Source organism: Ruditapes philippinarum, unplaced genomic scaffold, assembly GCF_026571515.1.
Source record: "Ruditapes philippinarum isolate M1 unplaced genomic scaffold, ASM2657151v2 ctg955_1_1_1_1, whole genome shotgun sequence".
NCBI classification, from domain to species: Eukaryota; Metazoa; Mollusca; class Bivalvia; order Venerida; family Veneridae; genus Ruditapes; species Ruditapes philippinarum.
The window spans coordinates 233,081-250,347 of record NW_026864706.1 but is presented as its reverse complement, the minus strand read 5'-3'; the positions used below and the strand labels follow the sequence as shown (position 1 = coordinate 250,347).

General features: G+C 33.2%; 1 protein-coding gene across 1 annotated transcript in view; it reads right to left on the bottom strand.

Moving 5' to 3' along the window:
• LOC132726567 (uncharacterized) overlaps positions 1-16,155 on the bottom strand; it is a 42,199-nt gene extending 26,044 nt beyond the window's left edge. The window contains exon 1 of the mRNA XM_060711900.1: positions 14,793-16,155. Within this exon, the coding sequence (XP_060567883.1) occupies positions 14,793-15,328 (536 nt within the window). The 5' untranslated portion in view covers positions 15,329-16,155. The remainder of the gene's footprint in view (positions 1-14,792) is intronic.
• Between the last annotated feature and the right edge of the window lie 1,112 nt (positions 16,156-17,267).

Sequence of the window (17,267 nt, the reverse complement as noted above, 5' to 3'; positions counted from 1 at the left end):
GTAATGTTTAATCACAGATACCGCTTAACGCCATAGATTATTTCAAGGTAACACTTCATTTAACAAGTCAACATAGTGGTAAATCGTTTGACCATTTTTTATTACAGATAATTTAACAACGATTCCCTGTGGGTTATTGGAACAGCTAATTTTCGCCTTTCTTTTTAACACATACAATTTGCGGTGGTTGCGGTTAGATTAGCTTTCCATTGGAGTAAAATTTGTATCTGTTTTCCTTCAAACAATCAACGTACATCTTCGTGGTTTTACTTTATCCTTACAAAAATTGACCAAAATTCACACGGACTGAATATGTTTCCTTAAAACAACTAAGATACAGTAAAACTTGTATGGGCAGGCCGTCATTTTGCATTTACCGACCTCATATACAGTGCCCAAAATAAGGCACTATGCTTAAAGAAAAAACATGTTTCTTAAAAATTTTAAGAGGACATCTGAAACCCGAGCAAATTCATAAGAGTTCTCAAAACAACCCATTAATAATGATTTTAAGAAGACATCTGAAAACTGAACAGTGTTGTAAAATGTATCATCTGTTTACAGTATAGAGTGCATGGCATTCTCTTTTGAACGCATTCTAATAACAAGTTTCACCTTTTGAAACAATCAAGCTTCCCGATTCATGCTTACTTTCCTGAAAATTTTGAAAATGTATTCAAAAGTGAAATATTGAGTAGTGAGCAAAGACAGTAATTTACACATTGCAAACGGCACTTACAATCCACGTTAATAAACAAAATGTATGTCAAAATATGGGGAAAAAACCTTAACCGTGTTAGTCAAGCAATAGAAATTCGGGGATAAATACTGCAAAAGCAGTCACTAATCGCATATATCCAGTAAATCTTTTAATAAAAAAATTATTGAATCTTGTATCTTTTTACTTTTCTTAAAATCTGGAGGCATGCAGCTTTAACACTAGTTTGTTTCAATCTCACATCCACTGAAGAGCAACACAAATAGCTTGGTCGTTGCTGAGAGGCGCAGGCCTAGGAAAGTTAAGTATATTGTGAAATTATTATTAACGGTTGATCTGTAGAGGTTATATTTGTACAGGTGGTCATTCTGTACAGGTGGTCATTCTGCAAAGGTTTCACTATATATAGTTATTTATATCATGAAATGCTTAGTATCAATTATATCATAACATGATAGATGCGAATGATGTTGTGGGATTTTTAAAAAAAAACTATATCTAACCATGACTTAATAAGCTAGTACCATGTACTAGTATGTTTAAGACACACTCAATTAACCAAAACACATCATGTTAGAAATTCAGTACAAGTGGGTTAGTAGGATAAACTTTCACTATAAAGGTTTTAATAATTGCTTCAATGATGTTAAAAAGAACTAAACAGTACATTTAACATGAACAAAATCTGAGTGTTCGACATAAGTTCTGCATGTATATGTTAATATATTACTCAGATCACTTTTTTTTTTGGGGGGGGGGGTATTCACAAGTATTGTAAAGTTATGATTAACTAGGTTTGACTCAATTCAAATCAAAAGTGTAATGATGTACTTATACTCAAGTTTGACTGTAAACTTAACTTATCTGTGTAGAATGTACAAAACGTTGAGGTGTACTAAAGTTTAATCATTAATTTTGTGGTGAACTCTTTGTCATGTTTCTCAACTCTTATTTTAAACGTTTTAAAACCGACGATTGCCCTTTCTAAAAAAAAAGAAAAATAAGGCATATTGGGCCTTTAAATACATGTAGGTTCACTGTAGTCATATAAATATTCTGTATTGAAAACGTATCATTATTTAAATTACTTGTGACAGCTCGTTCCTATTCACAACTTAATTGAAAGCACATAGAATAATCAAAATAGTATCTTTCCTTTACAAAATTAAACTTTTTGAAATTTCTCGTTTGAGAGCGTTTTCCAAATATACCCACTCTGTTCATGATTTTGATCAAACTTCATTAAACTTGTATAAAAAGAGAAAATGTTTGTATTTCTGTAATCACATCATTACAGGATTTTTACACTCGTCAAAAACAATCTTGATCTATACAATATATTTTCACTTATTTGTTTTAGCTTAGCCCCACGCGGAGTAATTTGAAGAGATACAATTTATCAAATGCTTTATGTTCGAAAACCCAAGTTGGGAACTTCTTATTGCGGTATCCCGGTATATTTCTAGGACTGGTGTCACTCGATCAAGATTTACCAGTCTTTAGAAGAGCTACTTAGACTAACAAATATTGACAGGCAATCAAAATATTCTTGTTTATATTGTTAAATCGATCAAAAGAGGCAATAAACGACCTTTTTGACCGGATTTATTCCTAATCTATTTTAAACATCGCGCTCTTGCACCGCGCAACACCAAAGTAGAGCCCCTTTAAGTAACAAAAGCCCGCACTATTTACCTATTGGTAAATCGTTCTTATTTTAATTGGTTGAAATATTATTATGTATAAAGGGAAATAGCTATACTAGTCAAGAAAGAATTTAAAGTGTCACGGGTGTGTATGGAAGACATGATAGATATTCAGATTTTGTTTTATAAATGCAAATTTTAATTAAATCATAATTTATGTGATCAGATTAAAACAAGACATGTTTTTTTGATTGGTAGACTGATGTCGTACACAGAATATAAAAAAATATCAAGATTTAACATCACGGGTATGTTTTACTATGGGTGGAAAAATAACATTAAATAAACATATATTAAATATGACCTTTAGCCTACTGAACAAACCAATGGGCCGTGAGCAAAATGCAGACCAAGGTCATGGTCTCCACTGTTCGTTATCAGTCAGTATGTTGTTGTTGTTGTTGTTGTTGTTGTTTCTCCCCTAAAATGGTGAATGGCTTATAAGGCATTATATGATGGACAAGCCTATTCAAGAGATATTTAGCGTGGTAAATGTTATTAAAGCGGTCACAAATAGCATCATGGTGTTACAGACGCTTTTTAAGCTATAAATTTCTGAAAAGTACCGAGACTGGTCAAATGACATCGAGCTTTTGGTGACTTTGAAATATTTTAGAATAAACTGAAATATTTTTATAATGATATAAAGAAAAATAAACTTAAGTAGTCTTACAATGATGTAAAAAAAGGTTTTTTCTATTAAAGCAAAAGGAAATGATAAACATGAAAGATATATGTACAAGTTACGGGAAGATTTAAGAAGATGCAAAGGTAAACTTGATTTTGACCATTTTACTACGTTGACATAGGGCGATCACTAGTTGTTTCATATCTTTACATCACGCCATGCTGTCATGCATACGTACGTATTTCAAAATTATCAGAAAATCTACGGAAACGTTTGCGAACCATCGTTTGATATGTAACTTGAGTAATTTTCATTCGCCCTGATAAGATATTGTTACACAAATAAATTTATACTATTCTCAAAGATAATGAAGTTAGAGATGGTTTGCCAAATATTTTCTCGACATGTTTTAATGTCTCATGTAGCTGAACAAGTATCAATTTATTTGCCTATAAAACAATAAATGTCAAGAAAAAAACACATTATATATTCGTCATTCGAGAAGATGCGTGTCTAAAATAAATTTTTCAAGCATACCGAGAAAAGTATTGACGAAATATTTACAAGTATTGACAATGTAAATATAGTAAATATAGTAAATTAATTGGTATTTAAAAGTCCATAAAAATCAGTTTTTACAGATCATGGTGACAGCAAGTGATGGCTCTTTAAAGCTTCCGTAGAAAATTAATCATACCTATATTGTAACATTGAAAAGATTTCAAAATACTTGCGGTACTCATTAATTAAAAAAAGTTTACATAAACAGTTATAAGTGTGTATGAAAGCTGGGACTAAAAAATGTAACCAGATGAAAGATATTTAATTAAAGCTATAAACCAGATTTTTCTTGATTTTTTGTGGAGGGGTTGCGATTCACGTAAGTATAATATAAAGTGGATATTTCAGTGAAAATATGTTAATAATGCAAAGACAGAAACGAAACGGTGAGCCGCATAATTAAATAAGCATGCCGCCGCATAAACCATTACACTGTTACATTAGTATGCATGCAAGGCTGAGTGCGCATGCTCGTAGTTTAATGAATCCCTTCATTTGCATAAAGTTTATCTTATCTACCGAAACTGAATATGATAATTGCTAATTACTTTCACGGAGCCCCCAATTTTCGCACCGTATACTGACTGAATTATAAATGAATGTGTTTATAAAAAATAGTCCCGTTGCATGTGACAGAAAATGGACACTATTTTCTGTATTACAAATAATTGTTATATCATATGGCAAGAACTTACTTTACATTTTCATCCATCGAATATTTAAAGCTGTAACAGTGTAAATCAGCATTGTAAAAATATATGAATCAGCTTCTGTTTTTGAAAAATCATTCCTTTTTATTGTGAAGGAAGGCCGCATATCCTTTCGCGGAATAATTCGGGCATGAGTTGGATCCCCTGGTAGAAGTAATAATCTTTCACATAGAAAGTTTGTTTTTGTTTAAGAACTTTAAGAAAATCTAAATAGATTTTAAATGAACAAGAATTGAAAAATACTTTTAAAAGCACCTAAAATACGTTAAAATTTGATTTTTTTTCTTATCACTAGCGTCATAGCGCTCACAAGAAGCATAACTCTGGTAATAGCTCTAAAGACTTTCCCCGATAGATTTATCTCCCTTTAAACCATGGGTAATAAATATCGGGTATCACAATATAACCGGATATCATTGTATTTTTATGTTAATACACGGCTATAAATGCGATTAAAGTCGTGGTTTCATATATCTTCAACATATCACCTACGACATTACTTATTTCTTTCTGTTTTTCATATAAGTTTTCTTTTAAAAGCTAACAATGACCATCTGCAAAGAACTGTAAAAGTAGCCCCCTTTGACGTAGTTTCGTTAAAATAATAGAAAAAATGAATCAGTAGTAAACGAACGTCTAAAATGTTATTTTTCCCAAACAATCATGGAAAAGTTGAAGACTTATAATTGAGACCAAAACATGGGGGAAAAATCGTCTAAACATTAAATTTTGTTACACTATCTAAAGATTATTTTCGTTTTGCTTGTTGCAGTTTGAAAGTTTATTCTTAATATCCCTTCAGTAGATAATATGTAAAATAGAAACGTTGATATCTCATCTGTAAAGTTTCATTCACCAAAATGACATTATAATTATCATATAACACGTGTTTTGCTGATATGATTTATCATTTTAAAGCGGCTAGGTCATAGATTACTTCATACGTTTTTGTAAGATTAATTTTTGTGACAAATTACGATATATCTGAATCACTGAATGAGAAAATAATTGTTTATATATGGTCTATAGCCTGCTGAATTTGTGCAATGTATTTTGACCTGCTTTTAATTTAGAACAATCTTTACAAAGTTTAAGGGACTTAAGCTGCCAGTATAACAGTATAAAACATAAAACATTCTTGTCAGGAGTGTTTTTGTTTCGTGTTCTTTTTTTTAGGGGGGGGGGGGGGGTATGCCCCATACCCCTTGCAGCAAACCAGGTTTCTCTCACAATTTGGAATTTACTTACATTGTAGCCGCCTTATGTCGCTCAAAGTATTAATTATAGATGGAAAAAGCGGAATACTATGTTTTGCAAAACTATCCTGATAAGAAATGTTATTTTATGTACAATTTATTGATTAAATAAAATTTAAACTAAGAAAGTTTCATCTATAAATATGGGGGGATATACATATGTACATGTATTTTCATCTGAGTTAATAAATGGCCTAATCTCGGCATATAATAATTAACTAAAAATATCATGCAAACTTAAAGAATGGAACAATGGCAAGTTCCTATTGTCTTAAGCAATACTTGATTGAAACATACAGTAAAACTCGTTACATACGACCACCTGATGGAGAGTAAAACAACAGTTAATAGGTTTAAAACAAAAATGCACAGAAATTAAACCTAGAACGGAGTAAATATTTTTCATACGTAGATTGTCTGGTTATTGCAACAAATGATAAGTAAAAATCGGAAGTTTTATTGTTAATTTTATGTCTGCATATTTAATAGCACCAGTTTCAGAGCAATTAATAAACACTAAAATAAACCTTAATTCGTCAAATGAGACACTTTCTTCTTTTTTATACATACATTGATGAGGAACAAGCTGTTTGATAATAAAAAATAGACGGGTTTTGAAAGGTGAAGTTGCAATCAAGTCTGAAACCAGACTACCAAATTAGCATATCATTTGCATTTACCGGATGTCCTATCTAAATTGTAAAGTAGACTATCTGTTAACAATGTAACGAGATAGGTGTTTAAATTACAATTATAATAATTTTATTAACTTGACCTAAACACGATAATGCCTGCTCCATGATTTAATTGAGTGTTTTAGTGTGTTTTGATTGCGAATTATGCAACTTTAGGCGCATTAAGTTGTCTGGGAGAAAATGACACTTACACCGTTTATCATGCGCACTGTACATGATTCAACAATCAGCAATCGCAACTTATAGGCCTTTTTCGTCAGTCTTCGGATTTATAATAATAGCCGAGGACTTTCCGAATGCATCAATCCGTTCCGGTGTCGGATATGTTGGTTTTTGTAAATGAGAAACACTTTTATCTCCCCTGTTTAAAAGATAAATTTGAACTTTCAGCATTGTTTTAATACTTTTTAATATTCTATTTGATAATCAATAATCATTTCTTAAAATCGAGGAATCTCACAGAAAAAAAAAACAACAGCTATCTTTGACTTTAAACGTCATTTCATGTTCTCTTTTACCCGAACGGTGCACAAATCTAAAAATCTACCAAGGTTTGATTGCATTATTTTTAAAATCAGTAATATCTTTTTTTATTTTAATCTAACCAGTATCCTGTCGCGATTTATACTTAGAGACAAATATATTTTGACAACTTATGCCCTAATACATGTACAAAGAGCAATCGCAACTTTTCGGCCCTTTCCGTCAATCTTCGGATAAGGTTATTTTGAATAATAGCTGAGGATGTTCCGATTTAGTGTTACTTATTTCACGCGAATGAACACACAGTCATGGGCCACGAACATGCACGTGCATTTTTCATAACTTGCATGATTGATTTACAGAACTTGTACTGATATAAAGATTAATTGTCAAATTATATTATCTGCAGACGTAGTAAAATATTAAAATACCGCTATAATGATGAAATTAAAATCCGAAATTCAGCATTCGTGTGAAAAATTATAAATGTCGTAAAACTAGACTGACCTAATGCAAATGTAAATGTTCTTAATTTGAGGCAAAAAAAAAAATAATAGAGAGACATTTGTTTTTATTTTTCATTGTTCATTTTACATATGGTATAAATTTGGCTTTTATGCCACTGCATAATTTATGGAGTAAACCATTTGCGTCTTATATCATTAAACAAGCACCGCTTTTGTTTTAAAGAAGGAAATAAAGCTAAAAATAGTTGACTTAAACGTTTAACAGTGTCGTTAAGCTTCGTCGAGAGTGAAGGGTGATTTATTTGGTGCAACGTACTGCCGGGATTTCTTAAGTTTATGTGTCATCAATTTGGTTGTGGTCTATACACCAAGAAACAATAGACAATAACTCGTAAAACGTTGAAAAGAAACTGAGACTGGGGGGCGGTGTGTAGGGGGGATATTGTGATTCAAAAGACTTTACTTGTTTTATCATGACAATGGGTCTATTTCAAAAGATATAATTGGAAATGAATAATTCATGCACTTTTAATATACATTGCAATCACTTCTATGACCTTCTGTGAAATTCAAAATATAATGAAAAAATATTAAACCCGCCCTAACCCCGCCCACGCCATTGATAATAACCGTGTCCCGCCTCTTTTCTAATGCTGATCTTAAATATTTTATAATAATGCATAAACTCAAAAATAAATGACGTCATGTAAGTTAAACGTTTTGAAATATATGCTTAACGTCAGCATATTATAACATTTCGATATTTGCCTATTCAACGGCTTTCTTTTTGTAACTATAGCCGTGCCTATTCACATTTGGTTTAAATAGCTATCGAGGCCGGGATATTTCAATTTCAAAATTCAAATAATGCTGAAAACAATCAATGCTTAAATTGCATGTCGTTATACATATATAAGTTTATCAATAAGTTACCACACAACCCTTATAATTAAAATAATCAAAAACAATCTAAAGTTCCTGGGTTGAAAATGGATGCATTTGAATTCCTTAATAATTTCACACAGGTGTCTTCACTGACTTAATAATTATAGCTGCTTTACATTTCTGAATGTCCATGTGGTTTATTTTGGAGATAGGACACGACACATTGCCATCTTAAAGCAAACATCATAAACACCAAGTCGATAATATCAGCCCCTCGGGTTGGTCACCACTACTAAAAAGATCATCGATCTCAGATACTACGGCCAAACGTCTTTAACGTATTTGTCTTTAGGTCACTGTGTCAAACCGTTAATGAGTGTTAACAGACCGAACAGAATTTTAACAAGATCGGTCGCGGACATTAATAGCTGTCGTTTGAAGTATAATACATTTCTTTTATATTAAAATTTCATGTTTAAGCACCTGTGTTAATTGAATTAACAAAGTAACAGAGCTGTTTTAGTCTGATTTTTAAATACAGTCGACTCTCGCTATCTCAAAGTCGTCGAGAAATCCGAAAAACGAGATAATGAAATGTCGAGATAGACATATAAACCACAATAAAACAGAAAAGATCAGTTGTTCAATTTTAACCTTTATTGTGGCTTGTATGTTTATCTCGACATTTCGTAATCTCGACTTGTTTCGAAGGTCCTGGCGACTTCGAGATATCGAGAGTCGGCTATATACCGTTGCGTTAATAGAAGCAGTGCACTTTTTATGATTAAAACCAGGTCCTATATACTGGAACTTTAACCTACACATAAGAAGCACTTGTCCCTTCTCCAAAGAAGAAATTCTTTGAATTATCTTCCCAACCTCCCAAATATTAACCATATTCTCTTCTGAGAGTGGCTTTAACTAGGCATAATTTGAATTGAGCATCTTTTTTACAATACTTTTAAGTCTGAAAAAAAATGTATCAAATGAGTGGATATCTAATATTCACAAGCAATCTTCAATCTAAACAAGAAATCATTCGTACAGAATGTGTAAGACACACTGTCTGAGTACTTGTGTACCAGAATGGACAAGATATTTCGTAAAAGTACATAAAAACGCTTTTTATAAAACCAGTAATTCGTGATTTATTTGACGTCATTAGTGATGCTAAAATTCTGCGCTGGAAATTTTTAGAATTTGTATTTCCCGACTTTTTTTAAGTCTATGTTAATATGGATATATATCATCCAGTAGGACTGTTAAAAGTTTACATGTGATACTGTGTTACTTGTACGGGTTATAATTTATGACCATGTAATACCTAGTCATATTTCACCTCAGCTGACATGTGGCGTTACACAACGTCGGTAACGTGAAAATTAATATGATAGTCTAAATGTATACGTATTTAAGTATACACAAGATAAAACTTGAAACCTTTTATTTGCATATTAAAATTGTGCGTCAGATTACCGCTTAATTGAATAAATATGACAGCTTGTTCCTAATAAAGTAACATTTGCATATTTTCGTTTTTTTTTATTTTTTTATTCTTTTAATATCTTTTTTTTGTGAACATCGTCCCGAGTAAATTTGTATTAACTTGAATATATAGTTTTCAAACTTTATCGTATCTTATGTACATCGCAGGGGAAAAAAATAATTAATAGCATTTTTTTCCATCAACAAATCAGAGAAAATAGCATTATCCCATTGAATGCTAGTGACTCTATTTTGACCCTATAGCTACGCCCCGACCACCGGTACCGAACCAGACCGGTCTGCACATGAGTCCAGTCTGACAATGCCCTTTACCGTTCGGCTCTATTGTGTCTTTCACTTTTATACAGAAATCCCTTATTCTGCAATTGAAATGTCGATCAAATCATTCCACCAGGAAAATTCAGCGAGGCAACGGTTTAAAGGGGAGGAGGGGGTGAGGGGGTAAGGCATATAGGTGTAATTTTATAATATATGTTTCAAGCATATCTTTCTACTAACAAACTCATACAATTCATCTTGTGATAACACCTCTAAAATATTCAAATATATGTCAAAAGCCAACTATTTAGCTATCAATAATACATCATTTTATAATGCAGACAAGCTAGTACAATTATGCAATTTACTATAAAAGGAACAGCCTTCGTCTGCGGCTGTTTTGACTTCCCTGTTATGTTCTCTTTGATATTTGGCAAACCCTTTGGAGTGAAATATCATTAAATTAATCTTTGTATATCATGTACCTGAGATACCGCGGTATTTGCTCTTTAACTAAATGATTAAACTGGCATTTTTATCAATACAATGAAGTGCCATCTATATTCATTTGAAATTTTCTTAATATGAAAAATGTTCAGGGAACGAACTCGATGAATGAGGAATAACCAATATTAAACTTGCATTTCCCTTCCGTGTTATGTAACTTTGCGTTACCCGTGTTACGGATGAGCCTAGGCTAAGCTAGAATTAATATTTGTTTATAAATATACTCTCGTATGATACTTTGCATTAGCAACTTCTCAGCCTTTTCCTTTTATTGATATTAGATGAGGTGTTCCGAATGTAAATTTTTTTCGGTAAGTGTCAAAAATTTACTAAATTAAATCTAAAGTAATGAAGATAAAGGATACATAAAGGATATGGTTTGAAAATTTGAACGTAGTGTTAAAATAGTTCACTTCTTCTCGTATTTGAAACTCTTGCGCAACGCAATAAATCATATGATAGTGTCATCATGTTTACAAAAGTTCATTATTTTAAAATAAAAACACATGCGGTTAAAATGTTTATATTATTCTCAATTTATTTCACAATATTAGTATGCGTAAAAGAAAAAAAGTAAATACATGTAAAACATATCAAGGACACACGTTCCCAATAACTTTCTGACTTGTAGATTTATTTATCAACCTGGGAAAGGTGAAGATGTTTATAATATAAAAAAAAACGGTTGTGTCGAGTAAAAACCTTCATAGTATGATAAACTATGCACATTCGGCCAGACATAATATTATGCTGGTTTACTAGTTACGTGTCTGCAAAATCTGTTCGGTTTTTCGATTATTTTACATTTCCATTCGACAGGAGTCAATACAATATTATGCATCATTAATTAATTGTTCATACAGTTCAACCTCTGAACAGCGGCCATCTGTACAGCAATTACCTCTTTATAACGACTTTAGAAACAAATTTAATCTCTGTAGAGCCATAACCTCTTTTCAGCGACTTCATCAAAAAAATCTCTGAAGGGCAATACTTCTTAGCAGCAACTAAAAGTGTTGTCTCTCACTAGGTGTTGCTCAACATTGGTTGGACTGTATATTTTTTCATGACATGCTACGGTTGCATTTTGTCCGGGTCATTTTGAAACCGGGTGATCTATAAGCCTAAAGGCTATTGCTAATTCACTTTAAAGGCGCATTATGCCTGTGAAAACTATATATTGTGTAATTCTTATGCCAAACATGTTTTTGATAATGTTTAAATAATGGATGATAGAGCATGTTAGGTATTCAGAAACTGAGGGAAAAAAACTAGTGCTGATCATGCAGTGATGTATCGTAAAGGCACCAAAATGTAAACAAATTAGTATTTTGACTTTCATATAAAATACTAATTCAATAAATATACCATTCGCAAACAGAGCAAAAAAAGCAAAAGATAGTTTATGTATATGGCAAAGGAGTATGTTTCGGAAACTGTGACAAGATACCAAAGGTAGAAAGTGTTTAAGAAATGAAAATTATAGCATTTCTAAGGCGTAATGAGCCTTTAAGAACGTAAAACAATAGGCAAGAACCAAATGCTAACCTGATTTTGGCCTTAGCGTGTTTTGACATTAGAAATAAGTTCATTGCAGTGCATCCCAAATCAAACAACGGGTATCTATGTCATGTAGTGAGTTTAAAGTTATCTTAAAAGGCGAAATACTGTGTCATATGGGTTACCTAAATATTTATTAACGTTGACTGGTTTACGAGCAATAAGTTAAATACCAGTTACATAACAAAAGTAGGGTAACTTCTTTTGATGAATGCTCGCATTCGGATTCCTCCTCTAGTTAGTATTACTCAATAACTGTAAGGGATATAGAACTTTATATACTATGTACATCACAAGTAGTTCGGCTACTTCTGTTTTGCTATCATACATTTGTTTTGTTGTTGCTGTTATTATGAAATACCTAGTTAGAAGACACGTATATTTCTATGATATATTATGTCTATGCAATTCCAAGGTAAACGTATTTTTTCTCAAGGAAAGCCAGGTGTCTGGAGCCATTTATTATGATGAAAATATAAAAACTTATACGGAATATGAGACGGCTTTTTTTCTATCACATGACAAAGGTATGATAAGTCAGGTCTTGGAGAGTGACGGTTTTTAGGAGCACCATAAATCACAAGGGGTGGATGAAGCACTCACAAACATGCACACGGTATACTGTACGGCTTATGATATCTGCATGACCAAAGTATGATTAACAACGTCTACGACAGTGACGGTCATAAGTAGTACCATAAATCATAAAGAACGGATGCAAAATAGAAACGGAAGCGTGTACGTTGTCTTCAAACCCGAGCAAACAATGATTCAGTTGTCAAAATGAGTGTTTTACTGGCAATCAAGTGAGGAAACGTTGGCACAATTAATGGTACGAGTCTAAAGACAGCCTTTAGACAATTAATTCGTTACTGCGCATGTCAGGAATGGCGTATACGTTAAATGTTAAACATTGGCTTAAACGTATTTATTTATTTACCTGTCACATATAATGTAAACAATTATAAGAGAACAAATAAAATGAGATTATTCACCCTTAACATTTTACTTATTTCTTGTTTTTCGTGTTGTTTTCATTTTTTTCTACAAATTTAACATGCTTGACGTTGATAAAACAACGTCAGTAACGTAAAAGTTGCGCTGTTTCGGATGTTGATATTTTTCATACTGTCGACAGTGTGACGGCCATACGAATAACAAGAGATGTAGAAACACTTATTAACAACAAGAATACATTATTAATATTAAGTTGTTGGTATGTTTATTAGGTGAAATATGTTCTGTCAAGGTGGTTGTCCAACGTGTTTAAATCATGTTTTGTCAGCTTTTAACAACATTTACGTACTAATTTTTCCTGTAGGTAAACTTGTATTTTTCTATTTCAAATAGCATACATACACAACTATGAACGTATAATTTTAGGTTAAATGGATAATTCTGCACGTGAAAAAAACAACAAAAACCGGTTCCTTACTTAAAGCGTACATGCTGTAATTTCTGCAGCAATACTATTTTTTTTTTTTTTTTTTTTTTTTTTTGATTTTTTTAAATAGAAGTTCGTATGAAATAAATATGGTAAGTGATTGTCCTAAAAGCGAATAGCCCATGCACAAAATCATTGTTAAAGGGTAAAACCCTACTTAAGAAAGAATTTCAAACACGAGCGGGCGGGAGCCTGGGTATAAGCATCGACTGTTACTAAGTAAGTTCTATAACAACTATACTGGAGATAAAACAAATATCGGATGTTAGTGACTTTAGCAAGTCGACCACGGAAGCACAGTCTGATTAAAAAAACAACAACAAAAAACCTAACAACATTCGATGTAAGTAAGCATGATGCAGATTCACAGACACGACCGTGTCAATTACATGTAATAGTATATATTGCGACTTTGAAAAAGTATTGCTTGTTACCACTTTTGTTAACCAACCAAGATTAAGCAAGGAGTGAGAAGTTTTTAAATCCAGAAAACAAAGACTTGCCCCTCTCGGGCTTTGATTTGCTAGTCCGAAGGGTTAACCGCTCGGCCTAGCCGCCAAGAAATCATTACTTTCATCAGTGTTGCTGTATACATCTATTTTACTATTGTGTTTGCTCATTAAGTAAAACGTATGTAACGCTAAATCCAAAACTGGCCATACCAAACTCGTTTTGTTTTTGTTTAGTTACACCAGCTGATATGTTGAACCTAAGAGTACATTTTGTGCAGTGATATAATAAATGAAATGATAAATTGTCTAATATACGAGACACATTTACGACTTTGGTGTGTTGACCGCATCTGTGGACCAGCACAAGATCTTAACTTACTACAAAAGTAGTAAATTTACTGTCATTAGAGTTTAAAAATATTGTACGGAATTTCTTTTTAGCATGTAAAGTATATGTTCGACAAAGGGCCTTAACTGTGTGCAGTTGCTCAGACATAAAACATACAAACCTTTGTATGTTCTTTGCTTTTTAATTGAGTGCATGTTTTTTTCTGTACACCTGCATTTATAGTCCCGTTTGATGTACTTAAGTTTAACACTTAAATGCATGTCCTTGTTCAGAGACAGACCTTAAACATGCCTTGCTTGTAACATTTAATTGTCATACATCTCCATTACACTCGCATGGAAGTACTGACATTGTGTAATATAAGGGAAGGGGAAATTTTCCTTTTTAAGTATTCTATTTCTGAACGTTAAAGCTTGTCAAATAATGGTTTTGTCAGAAAATGAGGTCAAAAATGATTTTGAAAGCTGTGCTAGTGTTATATGACTCCCCTTTAATTAATGAAAAGGTACAAACGGTGTGATGGATTTTTGGTTATATTTCACCAGTAGTTTTTTGTTTCGCGTTAACTCTAGATCTACAAGCTTGAAATAACAAAATGTTAACTTACGATTGTGCGGGCGACAGTGGTGCTGGGCTCGATTCTCCACTGCTCGGGGAGTCCGAAGTCGAACTTGATTTCGACGCTGGAATTGCTGATGACGGTAGACCGTAAACTTCCGGTGCCGTAAGAGCCGTCGGCGGTGCCATTGTAACGCCATTTATGGTTATGCCACCCACTGATCCCGTCGTGCAGCCGGCAACGGTACAGCTACTCGTCGGCGTTGCAGTTACGCTACCTGGTGAAATGTTGCTCACAGCGATGCCATTGGTTGGAATGTTACAAGCAGCCGGCAGACCCGTTAAAGCATAACCACTAAATGCAGCTTGAAGTCCGTTTAAAGAAAGTCCATTTATACCATTCAGCCCATTTAGTCCGTTCTGTAAACAGCTTAAATTTGTCGCCGGTATACCACCAAAAGTAAATGGATTATATTGTCCTGCCGAAAGCCCGTTAAGAGCTGGGGATAAAGTCGACGGCGACGGTGCGACAGAGGTACCACCGTTATGTGGAACTAGGGTCAACATATCGCTAGTTATGTGCATGCTATTATACTACCGCTTGAATGTAAAACAACACTATCCACTAATTAATCAAACACACTCTAAATAAAAAGTGCATGCGATAGAATAAACAGCTTTAAACCAACGTCCTTCCTTTATATTGTTCTATAGGCAAAAGAAATCGACGACCTTGTAGGCTGTATCAAGCACTAATTCTGCTTCACTATGACCTTGCAGAACATACCGCAATGACTCCGTTCTTAAACTGTCCTATATATTTTGTCAATAAACTTTTAGCCTACAATTTTAATAAATTCTCAAAATGTTGTATTGGAAAGATAACCCACTGTATCATCAATATACTCAAAATCTTCCCTGACCTCGATATGTAAACAAAAGTAGATTAATGCATTTACCGAATACCTAGGATATGAAAACTTGCATCGAAGATAAAAGGCTTAATCCATACCGTTGTCCGCAATGACCATCTAACATTTGACCACAACAACTAAAATAATAGTAGTCCAGGCTAATTTCGATTCAACAGTTTTTCTTTTTCACATTCAAGCCGAAAAATAAGGTATTAGCCAGCCACTAAACGTAAAATTGCATTAAAGTTACGTAAAGTTACTTAGCTAAAAGATGTATCCTTCTTTTTAACAGCCCTTGGCACTTTTTCACAGGAATCTATTGATTTTCACTTTGTAATTATTAGTTTCAACTGTCAAAATTAGACGTCCCTTTTAGCACTTACTTGACAGCGTCTTATGCACATTCAGTAAATGTTTAACAACTCAGATAACTTATCGCTCGTCCTTTAATTTTCTTATCCAGACTCTTAACCGAAGCTAAGACACACTGTCACACAATAACTGCTTTCATTACTTATATATGTATGGCAGAGTACTTTTATTACACTGTCTGTATAGATCCGCACCGGCGCACACGTGACGGAACATTGTTCCAGTTTTATGAATCGCGACAATCAAGCAGGCTGTTCAACCTGGTTTGCTGCGGCTTTTACGCCTCGAGGCGTTACGTTGGCCTAAAGCGTTGCATATGATGCGTTATAATTATCTATAAGGAAATCAGCGTTAATATATGACCGGGGTTGTGTCGACCACTTTTTTGTGCAGGTCATTGACCGGTACAAATAAATGCACATTTGACAATTTTGCGGTAAATAATACTATGTCTAAGACACGTGACAATGCAAAGGTCCACGTGTTGATGGGGGAAGATCTGCAGTACCAAAACGCAGAGTCATTACTTCAGATGTATGTGTTAAAGTGTATGAGAAAGATTATAAAAAAGAACATGTTTCCGAATAAGATGAGATAATCACTTTTGATTGGTGTCCCTGGTTTAATTTATAAATTATATTGTTTTATTGTTTTAAATTCACTTTGAGACATCAAAGTATGAAAACGTTCTTGCAATGACCTTGCAATGAAATAGTTTTTTTTTGTCGGATCAAAATAGTCCTACGGCGATTTATTTTACAATTTAGTTTAGCTACTAAACTGGCGAATAACCTTATATGGAACTCCGCAACTGTCAGTCGCAATACTAGGTAAGTGTCCAGAAAAGGGTTCGCAATTTATCCAAGACCTTGTGCCAGTAACCTAGTGTTTAATATTGCCAGTTTTAATTTTTATTTTTTAATAATTTAAACGAAATCTGATACAGCTGCAATTGTTCAAGTTCGGAAGCTCATTATGCAGAAGGATTTTTATGAATGAAAAAAGGATGTGAGATTTTGTCTCAGTGTTAATAAAGGATATCCCGAACAGATTACAATGTATTATATGTCTTAATATTCATATTTTACCACATATACCATCATTCGCTGAGACATTTTGAATCTCATTAAAATGAAATAAATGAACGGAAGGCAGCGTCGTTTACCTTTTCGTATAATTTTTTGAAAACCATAAGGCGCGACCGGCTAAGTCATTTCCGTAGATTACAATAAAAACTA